The sequence below is a fragment of the Clupea harengus genome, chromosome 13 (assembly GCF_900700415.2).
Source record: "Clupea harengus chromosome 13, Ch_v2.0.2, whole genome shotgun sequence".
Lineage (NCBI taxonomy): Eukaryota > Metazoa > Chordata > Actinopteri > Clupeiformes > Clupeidae > Clupea > Clupea harengus.
This window is the reverse complement of record NC_045164.1, coordinates 2280023-2300422: the sequence shown is the minus strand read 5'-3', so window position 1 is coordinate 2300422 and position 20400 is coordinate 2280023. Positions and strand designations below refer to the sequence as shown.

Below are 20400 nucleotides of genomic sequence, written 5' to 3'. Positions count from 1 at the left end.
ACACGGCTGTCTTCAAGCCCAATTACACAAAATATCAACATTCAAAAATGTATAAATATATTGTTCAGAAAATTATTCCTCTGTTTGTATTGAACTGTGGCAATGTTGGATCATCCACAAAAGGGAATATTCCATGGCTCTCCTTTGGAGTCAGCAATCATTCCCAATCAAGAATCTTGTGCCTATTATTCCTTTAAAGCTCGGCTCCCTGAATGCGCTGCATCTTTCTGCTCTGCTGCATGTTTCATGTTGTATTGACTTATCGTTGTTTGTCTCGTTAGCAAAGTAGTCATGACTGAACCAATCACAGATTACTGATTTGAAAGAACCCTATGATATTAATTTGAAGGAAAAGAGGACGAAAGTATATAATAACAAACTTCCCTCATTCCTCTTGGTACATCTTGTTACACAATTTCATTATTGAAAATGTAGTATTATTCAAATATTTTTCATAATCATAATTATACTACATTCTAAGAATAAAAAAACCCTCCTCCAAATATTCCAAATGCGAAATAACATTCATTTGTCTTCATTTAGGGAGACAATTGAATAAAGTCGGCAGAGTTTCAGAGCACTCTATCAGGAGCGAAAACAGGAAATGAAGGCAGCCCTGCCTTGATTTATGTTTACCTTTCAAATCCCCCTCAAATAAAAAGCCACCTAGCCATGCTTAACTAAACACAAAGTTTTAGGGCAGTGTGAACTCCTCTTCACTCTTAAGTGATTGAGCCATAAATATATATTTACATATTTAACTGAATAACCAACGTTAAGCATAGATTTTAATTATTAACGCAGAACTAAAAGCATAAAAGGCCTATATCCTAATGACAGGATGAAAATTTTATGAGCTCTCCCTTTTCATTCAACCATGAGGACACAGGTATTGATTTTTACAAAGGTGGGAGAAGTTTGTTAAATGGGTCATAAAAGGTGCAGCTCTGAGCTCCGAGTCAGTGACTCAGGTACAGTACAGTCTTGGGTGTGCATGCTTTTGTTTCCATGGCCAAAGGTGAGGTGAGGTGGTAATGCTGCGGCCTCGACTCCCAGGGGTTGTTCCTGAGGCCCGCTGTGACGACCCCTCGACTAAACCTGCTTGTACCTGTCAGCTCAGATCTGAGTCCCTCGGTTTCATGCACTGCATCGTCTCATTTGTTCTGCCCTCAGAGGGATGGATAAAAGGGCCTTCATACCTTGCCACTGGGCCTTCCACTGGCCTTTAGTGATGTGTTTGTTCTTGTATATATCCTTTTATATATATGCAATCACAGCCAATGCACTCCCGAAGCACTGTTTAAACAGGATGCCATAGAAAACAAAATGCTCATAATCAATTTGACTGGCTGCACTAGATCCATATAATGGTTTTCCATTCAACATGGCAACGACAATCTTGTAACGATACTTTCTCTATCTCTAGGATATTTAATACCCTGATGAATTTCAAAAATCGAATTCTTCAAAGCTGCAAGTTGAAACAAGTTGTAAAGAGGAAATTCTTCAAAGCTACAAGTTGTATTAATATGCAATGGGCTCTAATTTGAAAGGGCAACTAGCTGTGCGTTAAGCGTGTGACGTAATGATGATCTGCAAATGGTGCAACATCAAAGGGAGGAGTTGCGAAGAATAGTTATTTGCATGTATGCACTCATAGGATGCTAGAGTAGCGGGAAGCCTTTGCGGGACAGTTGAAACGGCATACTAATTTGTGGGTGTGACATTGAAATCCTGTCTTTTGAGCCAATTAGATCAACAGGAATTCTGACATGTGCTGTGATGACAAGTTTATCATTTGTTTTGTTCAAGTCCAAGAGACCTCAGTGCCTATGCCATAGACCTGTGCCTATTATTAGGCCTGTGCCTATCCCCTATGCAAGCTACATAAGATATTAGGGAAATGATTTACGTAGAATATAGTGGAAAGGTAAGTGAAGGGATTAGTAGGGATGGGTAGTCTAATTTCTTTAGGGGAATAAAGTCCCGTTACTGCTTATGCTATGGAGAAAAGAACGCCCTGTATATGCGCTTATCAATCGATAAACCAAAAACATCAAAGTCGTCTTCACAGCATTCTCTCGCAAACTAACGACATACTCATTATAATGGCAAAAAAAGTCCCAGCCACACTCCAACAGAAGAACAAAAGAAAAGTATTGATCCCACAATGACAATTCTTTAAATAGAGTGACTTGCGGTAACTGATTCATTTTCAGGAAACAGGAATCAATGAAAATGTAAAAATTCAAAGACATCTATTAAAAGACAGGTTTTAAATTATATTAGAAAACTTCTGACAAGGTTTTCTGTTGCTGGCCTTCTACATCATGCAGTCATTGAATAATTATTACTGTAGGCTACCTCTATGATGACGAAGATTCTTGCACGACACTATGAGTAAATGATCGGTCAATTCAGTAACTGAGTCGTCAAGGTTATGCTGTCAAGCTTGGTAGAGATTAGGTTAAATGTGCCCGCAAGACATTGAAAATCAAGACACAGGTTACATTTCCAAGAAGGAAGTGGCAGCTTGCATTCCACAAAAAAATTCCTCTTTGATCAGACACACCAAAATGAGTCATTTTCACCCTCGATGGTGCCTAAGTCTGTGTGCATGTTATGAAATTACCAAATGAATGTGCTCTAGTAATTAAAGCCCCATTTCACGAGAATTGGTATTTTTTGCTACGGAGCCCCTGATGGACAGTGTACACGTGTATTTGTTGACAAGCTGAAGGATATGGAACCGGCAAAGACAATGGCAGAAGCATGTAGACTGACAAGGTAGAGTAATATCGTAAGATTTTACACAAATATGACTCCGGCTAGTTTTATTTATTGTCTATTTATCGAAGATGAGCGCTAACAATTTTTTTAAATTTAACTGCTGGCGTTTTCAGCCTATATACATTGTTTTTTTTAAGCATTTGAATGTGTTATCTAATAAAATGTTGTTGCCAACATACTTAATATAAATTGGACAGTGGCATTTATTGCAAGCTAGCTGCGGTAGGTTTTCAAGGTTGAAAATTGGCTTATTGGCTTATTGACTGATCAAACTTTTTGATGTGAGATGAATTTATTTGGATGCTAGCCTGAGACAGGACAGGTAGATGACTTTGGGCATCTGGAAAAACTACAAATCTCAGTGAGACCGGGATGACAACAATAAGGTTACAGCCTACTTTGAATTCTTCAGTAAATAACATTGGCAGGGATGTTTATGATAAAAAATAGCGAGTCGACAACTTTCCTTACAAAGCCAAACATCAAGTAAGTGTTATAAGTTATAAGTTATTACTGCCTAGTCCACACAGAAAGAAGGCCAGCTCGGCATCTGACTTGCTTGGTTACTTGTTTGGTCTCTTGCTTGGTTACGCTCTCTTTTTCTCTTCCTATCCTCCGACAACATCTTCCTCGGTTTCTTCATCACCTCTGCCATGATGTTCGTACAGAGTATGAAAATGGCTTTTTTGTGTGTAATTTAGGGCCCTGTGTGTTTGACAGTGTACCTTCTGAGTATGTATAAAGAAAGGGTGAACAGGATGTGTTCTGAGGGCAGGCTGGCAGAGAGAAAATAGCCACATCTTACCAGCCTGTGCGATGAAACGAGGGTATTCAGGTCCCCTGCTCTATAATTTGCTTGATGGATAACTAGAGGCAGACGGCTAACTGAGGACCACATGTCCAGAGATGACAGTAAGTGCTCACGACCTCCACTGATCATCCATATGGAAGAAATAACATGTCAAGTAGTCTGTGTGACTTATACGTTATAGCTGTGGCACATTTATTACAAACAGGTGTTCTGGGAATGCCACATGCATAAAAGAAAATAATTCATATTGATGACAAAATTTTGCCATCTCTCTGACATATCGGAGACAGCCCATAATCATGGATGACACATGAAAAGGAGGTCAGAATTTAGTATATACTCACATCAACACAACTTATCCTAAAATGTGTTTTCCAGCCAAGCCGTATCAAAAGACCACCACAAAACAAGCATATTTTGTCATGGAAAGTTAGGATGTATTGAAAATGATAATGGGTAATGACATGGCCCAATGGAGGCATATAGTCAGCCACATATAACAGAGCACAAGTTGGATACTAATATTTCAAAACAAGGAAGTCCGTTGGGAACAGGTTAGTTGTTATATTTGTTTGCCCTCATTAGGACTTGGGCTAGGAGACAGAAAGGCTTATAGACATGTCGAAACGCAGCATGTAATCTTATTTTGTAAAAGTATTGTGATCTCTGTGTGCGTTTTGTGTTTGGATTTCGGCCAAGTATTTTCACAAGAAGAGGGGAAACATTATTTACTTCTTCGTTATTATCTGAACATATATTTTGTGGACACGGATACGAATACAGATGCCTGAGGATCCAGACACTTCAGTGTCCTGTGTATAATCTTCAGTGTCACCACCGTCACAGGCGGGTGCAGGGGAATCCACCCAAGATGAGGGGAGTGACCTGTGGAGAGCTGCTCCCCGATCACTAATTCAAATCAATAGAGCCACTCCAGTGATGCCATTAAAGGTATTAGCTTTATAACCTGTTAGTATTCAGACTGGAGTAGGTTTCATGTCCTCGAGGTGCTCTACAGGCATCAAGGACATTTCTGATGGTACACCAGAGGCGGCGTGACCTCCATCAAGCTTTTGTGGGATGGGCAGTTGAATTTTATAGACGTTTGTGTCTGTAAGGAGACTCAAATCTCAGTGTCAACATGTTTCACTAGGAGTATGCGTTCAGCATATGTTTGTGCATGTTTATGGCTCAATAGCATTGAGACTCTCAAACTAGGCTAAGCATAGAGTTCTACACACTGGCCTGGAGTCTTTTAAAGCTAGGCTAAAAACACACTTTTATACACCGGCATCCCCTGGACTTTAATTTGATGCTGTGCCCTTTTTTAGTTAATTTGAGTTCAGTCTGAGGAGTCTTTAGTCCTTTGGTTCAGTCTATGGGTGCTCAATGGTTTGGGTTGCTTTATGGCATGGTCAAGTCTACTCCTACTTCTAATTTGTTGGTCTTTTTTATTAGGTTTTCCTTCATTAGTGCTTTTATTTGGCTTACATACCCATTTTTTATGTTTGGGTTTATATATTTAGTTTCCACTTTACTTTTAATTTAGCACTTTTATTAGCTTTTTAGTTTTTGTCTTTTATTCTTTCTACTATTATTTGTTTTAGGTGTTAATTTCCTTTTATCCCCTCTAATTCTTGTCTAATGCTATACAAATAAAGTTGACTTGACTTGACTTGTTGGTTATTCTAGTACCTCTGGTGTTTTGGTAACTGTATCTGTGTTGAAGGCATGCAGGTGTGTCTTACAGCCCAGCTGATACCCACACCTACTCAGTTGCTTGTTTTCTCTCATAACATTGGCGGAGGTGCGGTTTGTCAGAAATATTCCTTAAATCTTTTAGAGGAACCACCGATTCACCTTCATTGGAATCCATCTGCTTGCCAGTAAATCTGTTCCGATGGTGTTGAGCGTTTTTAGATGTGACCCACCAGGAGAGAAAGGAATGACGGTAGCTCTTTTCATCCTCTCTGATCCAGATCAATGCACCGCACAGCACCTCTGAAATAACCACTAACAGCCTCCCAAGCTGGTCATCAGCGGGGCTGCCACCGCCAAAAAATGACTGACTGAACCACATGATGATGATGATGATGATGATGATGGTGATGATGATGAAAATGTGGACATGACCATATTCCGCCACTATGTTCCAGGGGACCGGCTCTGCTTCTATTTGAGTGGATCTATGATTCAGGCAAGCAGTTCACAGAGTATCTCCAAAAGGAACTCATAGACTTACCTTGTATAGCATAATATAATTGTTATGTGATAATATGGTTTCCAAATTGAACGTTTTACAATATGGAAGCAATAAAATACTTAATCCAAGCAATAAAATAAGCAATCAACTACCCATAGCCTGATGATAGCACCCTACCTCTAAACTAATAGAGGTAAGAATCAACAGATAGTAAGTAAACAAAATAAAATGGAATTAACTTCTATGTCACCAGCATAACCCTTCAAATGACAACACCTTCAATTGTTTTTTTTACCATTGTACCATTGTGCGCTTAGAATGTTAGCCTGCTGACCCAGATACAAATGCCTCTGATATTGTGAACACATACACATTGTGCAAAGAATGGCAGCCAAAGAACACCATAATAGGCCGCTATTTCAAGTATTTCACCCCTGAAGCAGTGGTTGTACTTACTGTTGTGCTTGAACACTCGTATCATTGCCCCAGACAACCTGGCTCCCAAGACGAGAGACGCATGGTTGAGTTCGTCACTCAAGATAAGGCAACCCTGCGAACACGACCAGAGTGAATATCAGAAAAACCTCTTCCATAACAACACACAGTGCTCAGAACAGATAGGTCTGCAGGGGTAGGCAGTCCACACAAAGTGAATAATCATGAGTGTTTTCCCTGGCTACAATAAAAGGAAATGCAACAAACTGCGAACAGGTGTTTCTCTGCAAGATACTGCTTGTTCTAGTGCGTTGGTCTTGTGAGGCCTTATCGAACTGGTGAGGGCACCCTGATGAATGCCTCTCAATGGCAGGGCTTCTGAGCCTGGCCCTAGGGCTGCTTGGCCTGTCCCAACAATAACAGCAGCTGTCACACTCAATCTGCCCTGCACCGGGGCTTCAGATGGCCTCCTGCCCTGCTATCGCCTCTGGGGGTGCGGGGCGGGGTGGCGAGGGCAGAGAGCATCCGTGGGGCTGGAGTTTAATCAGCATCCTCTGGGCAACGCACCCCTCTCTCTCTCTCTCTCTCTCTCTCTCTGCTTCCCCATCACTTAAACTACCCCCCCTCAGGCCCCCCTGTCTCCATCCTCTACCCTCCATCCCACCCCTCTGTCTGATTAAATCTGCTACTGAGCTACTCCCTGCCACCATTGCGCTGTTAAGTAGGTCTGTGTGCCAACAGCAGAGGGCACACAGTAAACACATGCCATAAACTGGTCCCATCTCCCCCCCCCCCCCCCCCCCAACTGTACCCTCCCTTTCCCGACTGCGTCCTCCCCAGTCATCTGCTGTCCACAGTCACCCCGGCCCTTCAGCTACTGCTTGCTTTAATTAGAATAGTAATGAATGTGTCTTTATTTATTTCCCCTTTTACATGTTGTGGTGCTTATGATTTACCCTGAGGCCCTTGGAGAAGCATAGGGACCTTTGCTCCACACACTTAATGAGCAGCACCGGTAGAGCTGGATGCGAATAAGCCGCACAGTAGCAGTGACTCAGAACTAAAAAGCGGAGTGCACTTAAAAGAAAACGTACCTTGCCAACAAGTGCTGGAATGTTCATGGAATTTGTGGCGAAGCCCATTCCAAAGGTCAAAGCAGACTCCACCCCTAGGAATTCAGCCACAAGTTTCTCCAGCTCCTCGTGGATGCTCAGGTTACCTGCACAGGTGAGAAAGAAAGGAAAAGGAAAAGGAAAGATCAGAAGCCATGGCAGGGTCAGATCAGGACACAGCAAAGGGAACTAAGGTGTGAGAGAACTATGCCAGCAATGTCTTCTCCTTTAAGCCTCAACTCGATTTGACAAGCGTGTAAGGAGCATATCATCCTGTTACCGCCTGCTTTGCACATGGGGAGTTGCCTATTTGTTTGTTTGTTGTTTATTTGTCTGTCTGACACTTCTGTCTGGATCAAGTCCAGCAGAAAGGGTCAGCACCCTCTCTGTCTGTCTTTTAACGTTTGATTTTTTCGTGAGCAGATATTCAAACAGTAACTAGTAATCAGTGAATAGTGGTGATTCTACTACATTCACAGATACTCTCTCTCATTGTTCCAAGTTAACATTCATACAGTGTCTTCTAAAGGTTATCATTGTACAACATGCTTTTACTGGGCATTAATAATGCATAAGTCAGCCTAGCAGATGATTGAGTATGGCCCATCTGTTCCCAAACAGTATAACACAGCATTGAAGTGGTTGGTTATATACATGAAATATTAATAAGATTAATACTTAAAAAATAAAATAAAACATGATCAAGAACTAGAGCAATGTTTCAAATGGTATCGTATCCACAGCCCATTTAAAAACAGGACTCCCTGCCCCTAGGTTCTTACTTCAGTTCCACTACAAACACTTCGGTTTGAATTTGCCCAACTCTCTCGGCTCATTCTGGCACCTTTGTTTAGATTAAAACCGCCTGGCTTTGGATCTTTGGGCCCGTCAAAGCACAGAAACCACAGTGGAGCACCTCCTCACAATCGAATGGTTTCACGGTGCCAACTAGACCAAAGCAATTGGCTTTTCTCCCGTCCGACTGGAGCACTGTAGCCCCTGACTGAAAAATTGATTAGATTGCAAGCTGCCTCCTGGAGATCTGGTCCACTCTTACTCACAAGGGAAATCTTGTCAGGCCCATTTTTTATTCGGCACACCTTTTCATACCTGTCTAATGACCCAGTTGGGTTTACAGAAATAAGAATGAATTTGGAGCAAAATGAGTATTCATTTCAAGAGAGTTTAAGAGAAAGACACTCAAGGTTCTCTCAGCCAATTCTGTTTAAACATATGGATACTTTTCAATTTGCACATTCCGTTGATATTCTTTCATCGATTCATAATCTAGAGAGGCACAATCACCTCTGTGGATTTTTGGGAAAGAAAGTGAGGAAAGACTGAATTACAGATTACGATAGAATTAACTTTCCTTCACCGCACCACATTTCTACTGTATCACCTTTTCTTATCTTTCTTCTCAGGGGTGCAGCGATTTCAATGAACCTGAAGTGCAACGATACCAACATTCCCATCGGTTCTGTCATCTACGGCAGATCTTTCTCAATAAGTATCCCCTCAAGATTATATCGATCTCACAACGGTCCTGTGGCAAACACATGGCCTTCAGCTCAGTCTCCACTGTGGGACAACTTCTTAATGCATACGGTACTGAATCAGCAGCTGATCTGGAGAGTCACACTAGCATTCCATCGAGCAGAACAGTCTACGGAATGTTCCCTGGTAATCCGTCACCAGTCTAGCAAGTGTCATTGCTGTCTGACGAAACTAGCAATGGGGACAGTCCCTGACATAAGCACACACACACCCTCAACCCCCCCCCCCCCACACACACACACACACACACAAACACTCTTCTCTCTCTCTCTCCCTTTCTCAACCCCTTCACAAACACACACAGCAATACATCCACTGCCATTTGGTTAAAGTTTTACATGTCATTAGCATTGTCACTCCAACAGATAACCAGTCATGTGATTCTAGTATTGCTCATGGTATTAATTCATGAATCAAGCAACCACACTTTCAAGCTTTTTTGAAAGCGTTTCTACAGTTCACAGCTAAATTGAACAGTTAGTCCCTTGATATCAGAGGCGATTTCACTCCTCTGTTTGGAGTGTTCCCAAAAGCCTCGCTAAAATCTTTTATTTTCAAAACCATGCTGTAAAACATTTGTACTCATACATGAGCTCAAACATTGTGGTCCTAAATGTGCAAAGGTGAAGGAAGTCAATAAAAGAGGATTCGTTATTGTTGATTTACTTGCCATTCTGTTAATCATCATGCAGGCCCACATGTGAATGATTGACAGCACACACATGGTGTCTGAGTCACAAAACCTATAAATTCACAGTGGGATTTCTACTGGACCATATTGTTCTCTCTGAAAGAAATCTCTATGGGACAACACACAAAGTCTCACTGAATAGCCATAGGGTCAGGTCTAGAGCATAGAACTGAGGCATTGAGATGTCTTGTGTCTACACTATAAATGAAGTGAAGGGACCAGTCACCAGAACCGGCCTTGAACCCGGGTCTACATGGGTCTGCACCCTGACCGCAATGCTCCGTAACAATATATATGTGTCTGTGTGTGCACACACACACACAATAGGAACACATTTCAGGGCAGGCCAGGATGTTGAGCACACTGTAAAACTATCAGTCCAGTGAATAACGGATGGATTTTGTACCCTGACAATAACCCATTTCACGTGTCTTTTTTTTCTTTCTTTCATTCACGCGTGTGCAGATCGTCACGTTTCACTTCATTAAGTATGTTATGATAACATGGAGCAGGATAAAAGGGGCTAAACAGAGAGATAGATATGAGTGCACTAACAGAATCAGAGAAGAGAAAGCGTCTCATGTTTCTTTCACACTGGTCCCAAATTTGGCATGTGGCCTATTTTTGTTTCATAACACTCATTTAAACACCGATATTATTTCCCCTGTTTCAAACAGCCACCATGTAATGATCCTAACTTTAGCCTCACATAATTCAGCAACGGCTAAATTATTCAACCCACATGAAAGGCAAAGAAGAGTAATTAAATCTTCTTGCTATATATTTGATTTAGACAATAATAACTGCGTTGATCGGAAAAAACTAAACAGTCTGATTAATGCAAGGAGGAAAATCTACTCTTGCAACATGAAGCTTGCTGTTGCATTATGAAGCCAAAACAAAAAGCAAAACAGAAAACATTTCTGATAATGGATTAAAAAAGTGCAAACTACCGCAAAATACAGTGGTCTCTTTTTTCCTTTGAAGTGCTGCTGAAGTGTTCCAGATAAACCACATCCCTTTATGGCGCTTACGAGAGTGCATTACGGAAGGTCGTAGTTCCACTACAATTACTCACCAAGTTCCTGTCTAGTGCTGCAGACCCCCACCCCATACTCGCTGGTTTTATCAGCCACGGTCCTCAAGAAGTCAGCGTTGTTCTCGGCAAAGCCCAGGTAGTTGTAGGACCCCATGTTTATGACGTTCTTTATGGTTCTCCCCGTCAGCCTGAGGGGAAAGTAGTACATTCCATAGTCACTTCAATCTCTGTTTGTACTGAGCTTTTCCTGGCAAGCACACCTTGTCTTTTTTATTCTGAATACAAAGACACAGCTTTATTATGACTGTGACAGTCAAAATATTGTTACACTTATAATCTAAAACACGGTGAGAATCTACTTGTTTACTTAAACTTTTAAAGCTTTTTGTGCAGAAGACTATGATTGTGCTTAGAGAAGAAATACCTATAGGTCCAGTTGTAGTCATCGGTCACCCTCTCCATGAGGTCAAACACAGGACCTGGCACACTGCAGATGGGTCGGTTCCAGCTGTCACGTACCCTCATGTAAAGGTTACGGGTGTAAAAGTTCTCAAAATCTTGGTAAAGGGGAACAAAGTCCTGTGGACCAGACATAGTGTTAGATACAGTGTGGGCAATGGAATCCTATTGTGTAAAGGCTCCCACAGACTGAGAGATTTCAGCCATCTTTAGTTTATTGCATTCCACACTGTGCAACATGGATCTAATAAACTTGGATACGACACCAAGTTTGAAGTATGTAGACTGTTCGATGATAACATCTACGTATTCGTGGGTTTGGCACACACAGCGTCATATTGATCAGTGCGTCATTTCATGCTGTATTGGTTGGCCGGTAGATGTAGATCGTAGCAGCAGTCACATTTTGAGAATGTTGGTTTTAAGATCGTGACAACAGCCATCTCTGAACCTCTCTCACAGAGCAATGTAGGACCGCTGTTTTGGAGACATGACCAAACACATCCCCATCATTCGCTCATGTTGGTCATCTTTCATCTGGGACAGGAAATTGCAGTGCATACCCCTCATACACCAGTCACACCACTGTGTAATTATCTTGTCACATACCTGTGCGTCTCGGGTGTTAACTATGACACAACAATGCAACGCAAAGACTTACCATGCAACAATGTCTACAGTGTGTTTGAGAAACATACTACACAGCTTGGTGCACCACCATGCTTAAAGCATAGTAGAATCAGAAGGGCCTCTATGGAAAACAAATTTGAATGAAGTTCAATAAGGCTTTTGTTATTGTAATGGCAGGCTCAGAGCTATGTAACCACAAAGCCATGACACATTTAGACCTTGCATCAAAGCCCAGCCCCTAGAGGTCCACTCATGAAGCAAACTGAGTTTAACACAGAACACAGACAAACCCTATAGTGCCTTCCTTGCCTCATGTCCAAGCAATCACTATGCAAACACACAGAGTAGCACTGATTGACACTTTACTGCCTGTGAGCAACCGATGATCTAGTGTAGATGATGCCTCCGAGAGAGACCCACTCAATCACACAGAACAGGGGAACGCTCTCCAGACATGTGTGAAAACATTTGGAAATCTACTGAGACCAGGATTCTGCAATGTATGCAAATTGTCAACATACAATGTAGCCTAAAGACCTCGGTTGTTTTCGTATGCCAGGGGTGACATATCCGATTAGAGACAGGGCTCAGGGCTACAACAATCAAGTAAAACCCACTGAGATCGAATTATGTGTGGTCCCAAAGCAGGCTAAATGCCTGGTGTCCTGGCAACCCTCCCACTGCAGTGCTCAAATAAAACAGACAACAGGACATACTGAACAGGGCAATGCAATGTCAGTGCAACTACTATAAAACACAAAATCCTCTCAGAAAGAGGAAAAATAGCATTCTCTTGAGACAGCCTGTTGATAGTAATTAGGTGCATACGTGAAGCGGGCATCACTGTTACCTTTTGCTCATCCCGTTCCTGGGCGACATGGCATTTCTCCAGCCTAACTGCCCGCAGGAAGTCTCGGAAGTAGCCAAACAAGGTGACGATTCCGAAGCCGATGTAGGTGAGGACGGCCACATGCATGGGCGCCTGTTCAAAGGAATCCTCTCCCTTCCGACGAGGCAGAGGGCCAGCTCCTGTGCCATTTCTCTGCAATATAAACAGGTGTCATTTCACACATGTTGTTGTCACTATGACACAGAGCACGGAGGACAGAACACAATAATTACGTGATGACCTGTTTCTAATAGAAAAAAAGACAGTACATTAACAGTTTCAAAGAACACTGATCGGTTTCTCTCCAAAGAACATCTGTTTAGATTTGGAGAATAGCCTTCAGTAAAATGGCCTGTTATGAAGAATAATGATGTCACATTCATATCCTCTAATCTTCTACAAGTAATGACGGAAAGCATGTAACGCTTATGACTGAGCCTGTAACATTTAATGGTTAAATAAATGTAGGCACTATATGGGTAACTTTGATTATATATAGGCAATCTGTATTATTGTTCTTTCATTATTAGGCACAGGTGTTCAGTAAATTGACACAATAGATAGAAAGTATACATAACCTAGCCTACTGCCAGAAGATTCATATCAGTACATTTCCGGTGGTCCAGGAGCAGGCCGGTTAGCTAACTGTAACAACGCCTTACACTACTTCACCATGACTCAGATGAGCTACAATCAAGTTTAACAACATCAAGATCCGCATTTTCAATATCCACAGTGTATATGCATATAGTCACACACGTTTTCTGTACTCATATTTAAAACAATATTGGAAATGGGTGATGCTTTCTCTTACCAAAATTTTATTGTGATATCCATTTTTCGTTGTTGCAGTATTTCTCACGTTGTCCTGGTTCAGTACATGCCTTACATGTCCATTCTGGGCGAGGTCAGCGGTCCTCGCCATGTCTTCAGTGTTGTGTGTGGGAGATCACGGAAGTGCTTTTCCTTTAAGCGTACATGAAACCGGTTAATTGGGTAGATGAATACCGCGGGGTTTGTCGTGTTGTTATTACGCTGACCTACGGTTAATTTAAGACACTTTTTTAGCAGTGAGCACAGAATATAAAGAAGAAGTTGACAGTGTCAGTTTGATGCGACAGGACAAAAAGGGTGTGTTAAATAAACCACGACCAAGTTTCACTTCTCCATTGCAGCTAAACGATCCTCTTTCGTGATAATTTACGGAAATGACTGGATAAACGAAAGTTATATCACCTTTAAAACAGTGGTCTGCTCCGCATATTTGAAATGGATGACCAGGTTGGAACACAGACAAGTGCATGGAGTTCACATGATTAGACCACTTGTCGCTGGTGTTACACCTGACTTCTTGCCGTAACTCACGCGATGACGGTAGAAAGGCGAATGTAAATGTAGTTGTCTGTAGGGTCATGAAGACTTCAGTTTGCATTGCATTGCTACCACCACTACACTTCCCGCGACAGGTTGTTACACCTTCGAAGTCTGAGCACTTTAGTAAAACTAATTGAAGAGTGGTTGGATTTAACCTCAGGAGAACTTATTTTGTTTTAGGGTGCGACAGAAGAAACCCTTTATACTGTGGCTGTGCAAACAGTGGAGGCGTTGGCTAGTCTTGTCATAGATAAGTGGGTTAGGCAGATAAGAATATAACATGATGTAGCTACCGCTCATTTTAAAGTATGTTTCTGTGAAACATTTGCGATCAATGTAGATAAATGGCAAAAACAAATGTGTCGGCGAGATGATATATGAGACCTCAAAATGCGGAAGTGTTTACAGTAAAGTGAATACAAGCTTGAAAGGAAAAATGTGTGTGTGGGACATGAATGACTGTAGATGTGCAGCGATAGGATCACTGGTAGTAAACGGCGCGTGTGCTCCTGTCCAGACTCTTAGGCCCTAAAGACACATTTCTTTATTGCTTATAAAATGTACATATATACAGCCTTACACTCCAAAATATTAATGACTACAAGCAAATGCATCCTACACAATCAAGTATATCACAGGATCAAATGGACAAGAACTCTTACTTTGAATACAGTTTTTAAGTACTAGGAGAGAACATACATCCTTTAAATAACACATAACTGTAGGCCATCTTGTGAAAACAAGTGGCTGAACTGGCTTTTACTGACTACTTCACGTTGTTGTATTCATGTGATAATGGTTTTTCTCGTCTATCCTGGCCAGTTGCCATTTTCCACACGGGCCAAGTTCCATCAAACTCAAGCACAGCCCTCAGAGGTCCAGGCCCACAAGGGACAGGACCTGACGCCAGTAGCAGCTCCAGAACCTGAGCTTCACCCGTAGGTCCCCAGGCAGACAAAGGTGCCAAATCTGTCTCCACATCTGCACACTGCCTTGTGTGTGTCTAGCTGCACACTTGCTGTTGCTTCAATCCAACCCTGTCAAGAATGTAAGGGGATATAAAGCTTTCTCAGGCTATCCCACCGTGAAGAGTGTCTCTGATAGATTTGTTGCAACTAGTGCTTGCTTCAACAAAGAAGTTTGATTGCGCCATTGTAGCAATGTCTTTAAATCCACCATTTCCCTGCTGTTGGCCGTAAAATAGCTGTACAAGGTCATTCACAATAAAATCACAATTTTATATATGTAGTAAATATATGAACCCACACACTATACACAGCATTTTCATTCCAGCCCCATTCAAACCCGCACTCCATTGCTGGCATGCATTGCATAGCCACCTGTGACAAACTCACCTGTGACATACTCACCTGTGACACAATTTTCCATGGAAACATAGGTGTTGTGGCTCTGTTGTAAGTGTGAAATGCCTGTCTGTGCTGTCAGACCAGCTCAGGTCTCTGGCCTGAGGGTATGCATGAAGACTGAGGGAGATTGCCCCAGCATCTCCATTGTGCTAAATAGTTTAAGTTTATAAGCAGAGGAGTTAAGTTGTACCAGCTGCCCTCTGGTGTTCGAACACAGTCCTAGCTCTGTAAATGGATAAACAAAGTGGTTCGGACTGAGCAATACAACATTCCAGCCAATCAACAACATTGCTTCAGGAGCACTGACAGTATGGATGTGCCTGATTGGCTGTTGAGTTCAAATATCAACAATCTTTTGCCAGGATCGAGGACTACACCTTTAAAGTGTTCCCTGGCTTTCTCCCTTGTGCAAGTGAGTCAGTTCCTCTAACATGTCATTGCATTTCTGATGATGAGTCATCAGTGCAGAGCCTCACAGAGACTTCACACTTATAGCAAAGATGCAGTTTGTCCTTCTAAATAATCACATTTGTTCTTACAGTCAATGCAAATGGCGCTCCCAATAGTGGTATATGGACCTAAAATATATGCATGAAATATTGTGATAGTGAAAAGGATCTCATACGAAAGAGAGATGTGAACAGGCAAATTAAAACATAAACTGATGACAAAAGTGAAGGACAGGGAATTGTGAAGTGTAAAAATGTGCAAGACCAAACAGCATCCTGCACAGGCAGATGCCACCTTCTGTTTACCAGTATGTAACATTGCTTAACATTCCCAATACGAGAAAGACACACCTAATATACCAACACAAATGGAGTAGCTTACAAACTTTATGACTAGACTGGTTTCACCTCACCTTGCACATATGGAATACTGGTTTTGAATTGACACTGATATTGATTTCACAGGTGTTATTTATAAGAGTTATAAGTTATTTGTTTTGGGATGCACTGTACATCTGTGTACATGTGGGATCAGGGCAACCCCCACCTGCCTGTGTGTGTACAGCTACTGAGAGACCCTGCACCACTGACTCCAGCCTTCTGCTCATATAAAAACCTCACTTTATCAGCTGAGCTTCACTGCTTTTCTCTGTCCTCCTAAAACCCTGGCAATCATTCCTCCACCGTTCCAGCACTCCACCCCGACTGGTTCCAGTTCCCAGTTGCTTTTCCCTTGTCTTAAGACCAGTGCAGTGCTGACACCTCTTTGATGGCTGGTCGTATGATGTCTTGATTGAGTGCACTGGAGTCCTATGAGATGACACATGCCATCGGCAATTAGTGAAACATTGCGTGAGTGCTCTCAGAGGAGTCCTTACGTTACCAGATAAACCTGTTGTAGAAGCGAGGGAAGCTGGCAGTCAGAATGGAGAGAGATGAGGACATAAAGGGAACACGAGATGAGTGGAACACACATGCACAGTACTTCAGGGTGAACTGAACATATAGGAAGAAAGGTGAGGGAAAAGAGAGGGAGGAAGGGAAGCAGGCCGGGAAGATTGTGCAGCGTGTGCATGGAAGAGGGGGTGGGGGGGGGGGCAACCTTGCCTGAGGCTAGCTGAACTGTTGAGCGGCGGGTACCTCTGTCACTCTTAATTAGAAGAGGGCGTAGCCTGGAACCGTAACCAGCCCAAAACCTACTTCCTGTCCTCCTCTGGCCCTGAGTGTCCATGTGGACGATCCACCATTTCCCACCCGTACATTTCTGACGCTTTGGGACCCATTATAGCCTAGATCTGTCTGACTTCATTAGCGGCATTAGTGTTTCATATTAATTAATTTATTATTTTAATTCCCGTGGCTTGTTTTTTACTTACTATTTATTATATATGAATATCAGAGCGCAACCCTTTAATGTCACCGATGGAATGTAAGGCAAGTGTGTGAATACCTTTTGTGGTGGGTCATCAGCAGCTACATTATGATCCTAACATTTTCAATGTCACTCTTTCAGTATTACTTTCAGTTAGCTGCAGTTTTTGGCAATAGCTTTTCAAAGCTTAAACTTGCACCCAGGAGAGACTGTGTTTAAAGCAGATATACCCAAACTGCTGAGAGCACAAGATGGCTGCAATGAGCTCTGCATCAAACACACTAAAGCCTGCGTGTTTAAAGTCAGAGGGAGATTTCTGTTTGATGATAATACAAATGCGCCAAATCCTACAGGGAAATGTACAATTTCACAACTTCAAGGCATCCCTCTTATGTTTTGCAACATTTTGAAGCTTGTTTTTCCATCAATTCTGTCTGTACGGTTTCCCCCCTTTTAAAAAAAAAAAACCCTTTCATACCTCGAGTTGTGCAAGTGATAGGGACAGCTGCTTTACTTTCTCAAAGAGGTTAGAGCACCTCTTTTAACCCCTGCTGTTCAGGGCCGCCTGATTGAGGGTGAAATGAACGGGCTCTCTGAAACACAGCTGAGCTGTTGCCTTGAAACACACCGATGTGAGTGAGAGCAGGCTGTGTGGGTGAGCGGTACCTGGAACGGAGACGATAAGCTCTCTGAGCAACCAGTAGAGAAGCGGAGTCATGATCGATCCCTGCATGAGACTGTCTTGGGTGCTGCCTTCATGTTAAAGCCTCCCTTTCTTCCAATAGTGTGAATCATATGTATATGTTGATAAATCCGATGTATGGGTAGCCATAACCAATATTTTTACATTTATGAGTTATATATAACTATGTATGATCCAAGATGGGTGTATAAAGGTGTTTATATAATACTGTTCTGAGTGATATTTGTACTGTTCATTTTCCAAGCATGTGGACATTATGGTACACTGGCAAAGACAATTTGCTCATATCATATGGTTTAGCAGAAAGTACAAGAGGCAGTTAGTAAGCTCTTGATAGTTAGTTAGTTAGTAACTGAATTTTTTTTGATGTACTCAAGTTATTACTGATTCAGTTTGTAATGTGTGAGCGTGTTTCATTTGTACTTGTCAGGAAAAGAGTTGGCCCACCACCTAGTGGTTGAAAGGAGTATATTGACAGCATGTTAGGGTGTGGGGAAGGTGACATGTGGACATGTAAGTTTGGCCATTTAGCCACTCTCTTTAACACTCTGCAGTCTCATGGACTTCACTGCTGTTGCCCCCCCCCCCCCCTTCCCAGACAGACAGACAGACAGACAGACAGACATGCATACACACACGCACACGCACACGCACACGCACACACACACACACACACACACACACACACACACACACACACACACACACACACACACACACACACACACACACACACGTACTAGCTGTTGGAAAGATATGTACACCACACACTGAGCCTAAAAGTGTGTTTATGGTTGAGGGTCTTGTCACTTTGTCCTAGGAGAGGCCAGTCATAATGCCGTTCTATATTTGTGTTTGCCCTGCGGGGCCATTAAATCACTTCATTTCATCATCATTCTGCTTTGACCTGATTTTCTGCTCTGCATCTTTAGGCATAAAATGAAACATAAAAAGTGTATTTAAAAAAAAATATGGCATCTTTAGAGGAGGTATATTCATTGATTTATTAATTTAATAATGACATTTGTGTGTGTGTGTGTGTGTGTGTGTGTGTGTGTGTGTGTGTGTGTATGTTTGTGTGAGAGTGAGTGAGTGTTTTAAATTACATAATGGAAAATGGTAAAAGCCAAGGCTAACGCTAGATTTAACCAAGACCATGTTGCAATCCATTACAGAGAGATTGGGAAAACAACTGGGTAAGAAACATAAAAGCTTTATGCATATACCATCATCTGACACTGCAGACCAAAGATAGCATCAGTAAAGGCTCTCTCTATTGAAGTGCAGTACATGTTGTACAACATGAGGGACTTGATGCAGAAATAAAAGTCTCCCCTCCCCACACACACACACACACACACACACACACACACACACACACACACACACACACACTGCAATAGGGAAGGCTGTACTTTCTTATGTCCAAATGTATTGTTGGAAATGACCTATCTTGCCAGAGACAGAACATTTTGTTCTGGCGCGATGTTTGTATTACTGGAGCTGTGGGGTTGTGGTGGCTGTCGTGTGCCTCATTTTGAGTAGCTTTGCTGGACTACAGGGGTCCAGGCACTAGATCTATGCCTCAGAGCTGTCTCTCCACTAGAAGAGAGGGTAGGGGATGGAGGGGGGGGGGGGGGGGCAGATGCCCTCTACCTGTCAAAAGAGAGAGAGAGAGAGAGAGACAGACAGATGAAACACATATATACACACACACAAGTCGAGAGATAGTGCAAGAGAGAGAAAGAGACAGAGAGAGAGACAGAAGAAACACACGAGAGAGAGAGACCGAGAGAGAGAGAGACAGATGAAACACATATACACATGAGCCAATAGAGAGAGAGAGAGAGAGAGAGAGAGAGAGGGTGGATCGAGAGTGATGGCACTGAGAAGCAGGAGGAAAAAAACGACAGTAAAGGGGACACACAGTGAGAGGATAGATAAAGAGAGGGAGAGACAGAGGAACAGACAGAGAGAAAGGGGAGAGAGAGATAAAAAAGAAGGGACGGCACACACACACACACACACACATGGCCGAGCCGAGGAGGCTTATCCTATCTGTGCTCCCCACACGGTGAGAGGGTCAGGTGGCTCTCTCTGCTTCCCCTTTCTCTGCCTCGACCCTAATTAAGTTCTCCAGATACTGTAACTCACTTAAGACGAACACATCATTTACTTCCACCCAGCTCAAAAGAGCTGCCTTGACTAATGAAAGCTTGGGGGAATATCCAAAGACGTCCTGAGTTTTTCCTCCCTTTCTCTCTCTCTCTCTCTCTCTCTCTCTCTCTCTCTCTGTCTTTCTATCTCTCTCTGCCTTCCCTCTATCCCTCCTTTCCTCTTTCGTCTCTTTTATCCCTGATTGCCTCTTACACATTCTCTGTCAATCACAAAAAAGTTCTCCACAGCACAGCTACTTCATCACCAGCGACCTGTTATCAAAGCGTGCCGATCTCAGCCCCAGACTCATGTCCTCCGTCCCCCAGATGCACACGTCACTCATGCCGGGGTAATAATAATTC

At 42.4% G+C, this 20400-nt stretch overlaps 1 protein-coding gene across 2 annotated transcripts in view; it reads right to left on the bottom strand.

Annotated features, from left to right (window-relative positions):
* sptlc3 (serine palmitoyltransferase, long chain base subunit 3) overlaps nt 1-14150 on the bottom strand; it is a 28093-nt gene extending 13943 nt beyond the window's left edge. Inside the window, exons 1-7 of one of the 2 annotated variants that reach the window (XM_031578789.2) lie at nt 13853-14150; nt 13431-13656; nt 12578-12769; nt 11063-11217; nt 10678-10826; nt 7334-7458; nt 6261-6354 (exon numbers count right to left, since the gene is read on the bottom strand). In XM_031578789.2, the coding sequence (XP_031434649.1) occupies nt 6261-6354; nt 7334-7458; nt 10678-10826; nt 11063-11217; nt 12578-12769; nt 13431-13541 (826 nt within the window). In that variant the 5' untranslated portion in view covers nt 13542-13656; nt 13853-14150. The remainder of the gene's footprint in view (nt 1-6260; nt 6355-7333; nt 7459-10677; nt 10827-11062; nt 11218-12577; nt 12770-13430; nt 13657-13852) is intronic. The other variant, XM_012829831.3, reaches the window with a different exon arrangement.
* Between the last annotated feature and the right edge of the window lie 6250 nt (nt 14151-20400).